We start from the raw sequence: 6,270 nt of genomic DNA, 5'->3' as shown, positions 1-6,270 counted from the left end.
GGCACCCATTGTGCACACAGCTTTCTGTAACCCAAAACTTCAGCCAAAATATTGCTCACACTGCCTAACGAAATCCCTAGGGCTTCTACTAAATCTCTCTCGGTTAATCGACGATCTTCCAAAACCATATGCTGTATTTTTGCTACGATTTCTGGTGTTGATGCACTTTTTGGACGCCCTTCACGTGGATCGTCTTCAAGACTCGTACGACCACGTTTAAATTCAGCAACCCATCTTTCTACTGTTCTGATTGAAGGTGAAGAGTCCTTATACACTTTTAACAATCGTTCATGAATTTGTTTTGGTGCTACACCTTCCAAAAATAAGAATTTTATCACTGCACGATATTCGATTTTTTCCATCGTAAAAAAATACAATGACACATCGACTTTGAACAGCTGCAAATATACAATGAGTTGACGGATCTACTTGAAACTTGACACGTGTTTATGAAATAGTAGTACTATTTATAGAATAATAAAGTGATGCTCCTAGTAGCGCCACCTCTTATCGAACGACAAAACTTATTGAACAACCTGGTATATATGTGACATAATTTTTTTCCTCTCTTGTTATTTCTCTAAAATTTTAATTGCTTCAAATTTCTAAATTCTCTAAATCAAAACAATTTATTTTTCAAGGTGTATTTTGATTTTTCATAGATAATCAATTTTATGCCATACATTATAATTTTCTATCATTGTAGAATAAAATAGTGCAAATTATGCAAGAAAGTCTCAAAAAGTATGCTCTTTCATCACAAGTTCATTTCAAAATGATAATGGAGGTATAAACAGTGTTGAATGAATTTCTGTGCCAATATTTTGTGAGAATACGACAGGTGTTACAATGTTACTCGAACCCTTTTATTGTCAGGACGTTAAGGCCCGCTTACTTTGTTGAGGGATGGTGTTTTAAAGTGTCGCCCAGATCATGCGATCCTTCTGATATCAGGACCTGACATTACCTAGGGAAGGATTTCACGCCCTAACATGTGATATTATGATCTATATTTAGAACTGAGGGCTGTTACTTATTGAGTGGGAAGAGTCGCGGGTAAGTTCAATCATAGTGGTTCAAATGTTCATACTCAACAAAGGGATTAAATAGGTTTCACAGATAACAAAAGATTTAATTAGATAAACACAAGTGAGGAGATACAAAAAAATAACCTATCATTATATCGAGGCCTAACTACATACGCTTCTAAACGCAGAGAGAGAGTTTACAATTAGTTAAAATAATAATACCTCAGTCGATAGATAGAGCTTCTCTTCTTATAAGGAGCATGACTTGATGAATGCTGGAAAGGCAGAATGGAAAGGCTTCTCCTTCTATTAGTATTGCAGGTTCAAATTGCATGGACTGCCTGTTGGTTATGGCAGGTCCTTTATGTTGACTGCCTGTTAATATGGCAAATCTCTTCTTCTGTAGACTGCCCTGAACTCATGGATTTTTTCTCTTTTACTCTAAGTTTCCACAAATCTGATTTTAGTATTCTGATCATCTGACAAAAGGGACAGATGTTCGTCAGATATAAGCGATAACAACTTTCTAAGGGAAATTCTATTTCCTTTTCCCACGACAAAATACAACTTTTGTCTATTTTATCACTAAAATATTAAATTTGAATTATTAATCAAGCAGGTAAATCTAAGACTGTACCAGAACATGATAAATAAAACAAATAAATTTTCAAATAAATTGGTCTCTACTCTCTCATTTTCACAATTCTGTGGATTATTTTAGAGTCAAACATGAGCTTAAAATCCTTGACAAACATTTTTCAAATTCTGTTTCATTTTTGAGATTGGCCTTCCAAAAATCATCACATACCTCCTTTAAATCTCCCTTCAAATGCTTTATTTGAAAATTTACTTCTCATTTATTACATGAAAATTGAACTTATTTTAATATGAATGTAGAACTTCGATTGTTTTTGCAAGAAGTAAATTTTCACATCGTTGGAGATTTATTGAGCAAGTTTATAAATTATTCTGTTTAATTTTATAAAAAAATCAAAATGTTATTTGAAGAAAATTTAAATTGAAAACTTTTTGCTTTCCAATTATTTTTTTTACTGTAAAGTGGATGAATACTGAAAAATCTTAAAGTGGATTAAAAAAAAAAAAAAGATTATATTTACATCATTATAATAGGGCCTACTTGGGCAAATTTTTTCTGTTTGTTGAGAGAAGCATAAAAAAATAAATTACTTTAAAAAGATGACAACTTAAGTTTTAATACCTTGGCAAGAAATTTAAAATGTACCTTTTTGGCAGGCCAGATTGTGAAAACAATAGAATTTGAAAAGGTTTATAGTGAATTTGAAGTTCATTTTTGATCCTAGAATCTGTCCCTAAAATATTGGCATGGAGTTCAATACACCCTGTATATTATTTCAAGATTTTTTGATTTTCATATGTATTTTAACAGTTGACTTCACCAATGAAAGAAAACTCTGTCTTATGCCATCTGTTAAAAATTTTAATTGCATTAAAATCTTAAATTCCAAGAAATTTACTTTTAACATTTAAAAAAATTTTCCTATACTAATCAATTTAAATATTTAAAAAATTTTAAAATAATTTAATCAAAATAACAGACTGTATTATTTGTATATAAATATATAAATGCTATAACTTTTGCAGCTAGTAAGCAATGCTATCCACTTTCTGTCATCTGTTGCTGACAGGCCTCATTATAAACATCTGTTTGAAGATCCAAATATATTAAGTTCTATCTGTGAAAAAGTTATCATTCCAAATATGGAATTTAGAGGTATGATAAGTTAAATGATGAAATATCTTATATAGATAAAGCTTAATTTGTTTTTGTTAGTTTATTATTTATTCTAGCTGTAATTTAGTTTTCAATAAAGTTATTAAAATTTATTAAATGAAATGAATTAAATATATAATTCTTTGGTTCTAAATTTAAATCAACAAAAATTGATTTTCTTTATTTTTAATAATTGTGAAGATGTCGGACATTTTTTATTGAAATGTTTGATAACTCAATTTATCATGTCACTAATATAAATACTTAAATTTCATGTGGCAATTTTAATAAATTTAACATTTAATGAAAATAAAAGCTGTATTCAAAAGATTCGGTGTTTAAGCAATAAAGAGGCTCACTTGGCTTTTATTATAATTTTTGTTAAATCTGATTTGGTAAAATTATATATTTATTTAGGATTTAATTTAAAAATAAAAATTAATTTTTCTATAGAATCTGATGAAGCATTATTTGAAGATAATCCTGAAGAATATATTCGACGAGATATTGAAGGATCAGGTAATTTAACTTTTTCAATAGCTAAAACAAATACAGATAGATACAATTGTAAATGTGTACAGATGGCTGAATAGCTGTGATGATATAGGTTCCAGCCTGCCATTGATGGAACTTGGGTTTAAATTTAGGTTAGGAACCATGGTATCTTTCATGTACAGTCTCTTCTGGGTCTCATAATGGGTTCAGCTACTCTACTATGGGCCTTACTGAACTCAATACAGGCACAAATATGTGGAGAATGTAAATATTTTCAGCAGAACAATAAAGAAAGCAATTCTTTTTGGTTCTATTGGTTATATTTACATAACTTAATTCAAATTTTGAAGAAAGTTCTATATAAATTAAAGTTTTGTATTATGATATAAAGTAATTAAATTTTAAGTAGAAGTAATAAATATTTTTAAATTTTTATTGTCTATGAAATTACTTGTTCTTATTAGATAATATATTTAAATTTTTGGGATGTTATTTTATATCCTATAGTGTGATATTGATATAGTATTATTTAATGAAATGTTCTGATGATTTTTAATAATGTAATAAAGGAATGGAGTGAGTTAGTTATATTTAAAATTTTTGACAGTGTAATATTGTTTTGTGTATTAATCAATATAAAAGTTTAAGTAAAAAGTTAAACTAACTTTTAATTTTTAAATATATCAGATGTAGATACTAGAAGGCGAGCAGCATGTGATTTAGTAAAATCCCTATCAAAGTTTTTTGAAGCAAAAATATCTGAAGTTTTTTCTCAGTATGTGCAAGCGATGTTACAGGTAACATAATTTCAAGTAAAATAGGCATAATTCATATTTTTAAGTTAAATTTTTCACGAAAATGTAATATATTTTTTTGAGTGTATGTAAGAAAATTTTCAAAATATTTTTTTCTGTAATAGTTAACTTAAAATAGAGATTAATTTGCTATATTGTATTCTTTAGAAACTTCAATATACAAAATAACATATAACTGGTAATCAATTTTGGATTAATAGAATATAAGTTCTATTATGTTTATTGATCTTAGATAAATAATGTCACAGAGTGATTTAGTGAAAAAAGGCTTTCATACTATATAAAAAGTTGTTTACATATAAATTAAGTTCCTTTTAGTGAAAAATAAAGTAAAATTATCTAATTTATGTGTTTATTTACTTATTTATAAAATTTTGCTTTACATATTTCAGTGCTATTCTTCAGATCCTTGTAATCAGTGGAAAAACAAAGATGCTGCTATTTATTTGGTGACTTCAATGGCTGTAAAAGGACAAACATCAAAAGTATATTTAATTCTTCATCATTATTAAAAATTCTGTTTCTATATTAGTTTAAAATTTTAATTTTGAAATACAACAATTATTATTCCAGCATGGTATTACTCAAACAAATGAATTGGTGAATGTTGTCAATTTCTTTAGAGAATTCATTCTTCCAGATTTACATAAAGCTAATGGTAGGTTTTTACTATAGATATAATTTTTAACTCTCCTGATAATGTAAGATTTGCATTATTTTTTTTATGTATAAATGTTGCAGTATATTTAAAAATGATTACATTGGCAACATGGCCACTCAGTAAGACATTAATCTATTGTGAAGAGGATCTGGATTTTCTGAGTAGGCCAATGCTCCAGATACTTTGTGTATCATGGGCTGCAGGTTGGGGCATAGTTCTTCATTCATACTGTTTTTACCCTTGCTTCTGTAATAGGTGTCAATGTGGATAACCATATTGTATAGCCTATGATGGTCTTAATCAATATAGTATTTTATATATGCATAATTTAAGTAAAATTATATAAATGTTTTTTGGAGCCATAATACACAATAGATGATGATTAAAATTTAAAATTATAATTTATTTCAGTTAATTATTTTAATGATTATAAGTGATTATTTTAACAATAATCTGTTATAATCTTTGAAAATTATGTATTAATTGAATAGAAATGTAACCACATTGTTAGGTGAAATTTATTTTTAAAATCATTATATAATAAGCTCTATTTTATAATATTTTTTGTATACATAAATTCTTTAACAAACAAAAAATTCCTTTTACACTTTTTAATATTTTGATAAATTATTTTTGTTTTTTAGTAAATGAATTTCCAGTTTTAAAAGCTGATGCAATCAAATATGTTATGATATTTAGAAATCAAGTAAGTAATTATTATATAAATACATTATTATATTTGTAATAATGATTAGAATAACAGATTTTTATAAACAAAATCTGTAATTGTATTTAATTGGTTATGTTATGTTTTTATACTAAAACTAGCAGATGAGCCCAGCTTGGGCAAAAAGTAACAATAGCAACAATTAAGATTATTAGATTATAGTCAATCTTACCCATTTTCACCGGGTGCAAGAATTAGGTCTCATTCTTCCGAGACTAATTAGAGAATTTATACATGTTCTAAAAATATGTTTGATTCTCTGCAAAAATGCAAAAGTCTGCATGTAAAATAGTACAGTAAAGCTGAGTTCTTTAAAATAATCCTTAACCCTCTCCTTCGTTGGGATAATTTCCGAAAATTCATTCTTAGTGTACATTCTCAAGGCTTATTCTACTAAAATACATTAAAAAAAAAAAAAGATTAAAATCATTATTGAATTTTAACTTAAGTCTTTAGTATTCAAAAAGATTTTTTTATTTAAATAACCTATACAATTAAAAATAAATCAGAAAATTTTTTATTATAATGGAGAATTAATTTACTTGATGATAACTCTACTTGAATTATATGGTTGATTTTAAACTCTAAAATCTAAAAAAAACTTGTTTGGAACTTTATATTTCCAATTCAATATTTCAAATTTGGAACAAATTCAAATACTCATTTGAATTTGTTTATTTTGGATTTATTGTTTTTGGGGAAGTTCTCATTGTTTGCAAAAATCTGTGCTAGGTATTCAAATTACCCAAAAGGTGGAAATGATTAAAATATTTATTAATTTCCAAAATGTA

The 6,270-nt window shown here is 26.9% G+C and overlaps 1 protein-coding gene across 1 annotated transcript in view; it reads left to right on the top strand.

Annotated features, from left to right (window-relative positions):
• The window catches only part of LOC111618778 (exportin-2-like), a 58,261-nt gene that overhangs the window by 24,378 nt on the left and 27,613 nt on the right, over window positions 1-6,270 (top strand). The window contains exons 7-12 of the mRNA XM_023360349.1: window positions 2,652-2,781; window positions 3,235-3,300; window positions 3,964-4,073; window positions 4,484-4,576; window positions 4,665-4,749; window positions 5,397-5,458. Coding sequence (XP_023216117.1) covers window positions 2,652-2,781; window positions 3,235-3,300; window positions 3,964-4,073; window positions 4,484-4,576; window positions 4,665-4,749; window positions 5,397-5,458 — 546 coding nt within the window. The remainder of the gene's footprint in view (window positions 1-2,651; window positions 2,782-3,234; window positions 3,301-3,963; window positions 4,074-4,483; window positions 4,577-4,664; window positions 4,750-5,396; window positions 5,459-6,270) is intronic.

This window comes from Centruroides sculpturatus, unplaced genomic scaffold (assembly GCF_000671375.1).
Source record: "Centruroides sculpturatus isolate CEXI.00-Female unplaced genomic scaffold, Cexi_2.0 scaffold188, whole genome shotgun sequence".
In the NCBI taxonomy this organism is placed as follows: Eukaryota; Metazoa; Arthropoda; class Arachnida; order Scorpiones; family Buthidae; genus Centruroides; species Centruroides sculpturatus.
This window is presented reverse-complemented; position numbering and strand designations above follow the sequence as displayed.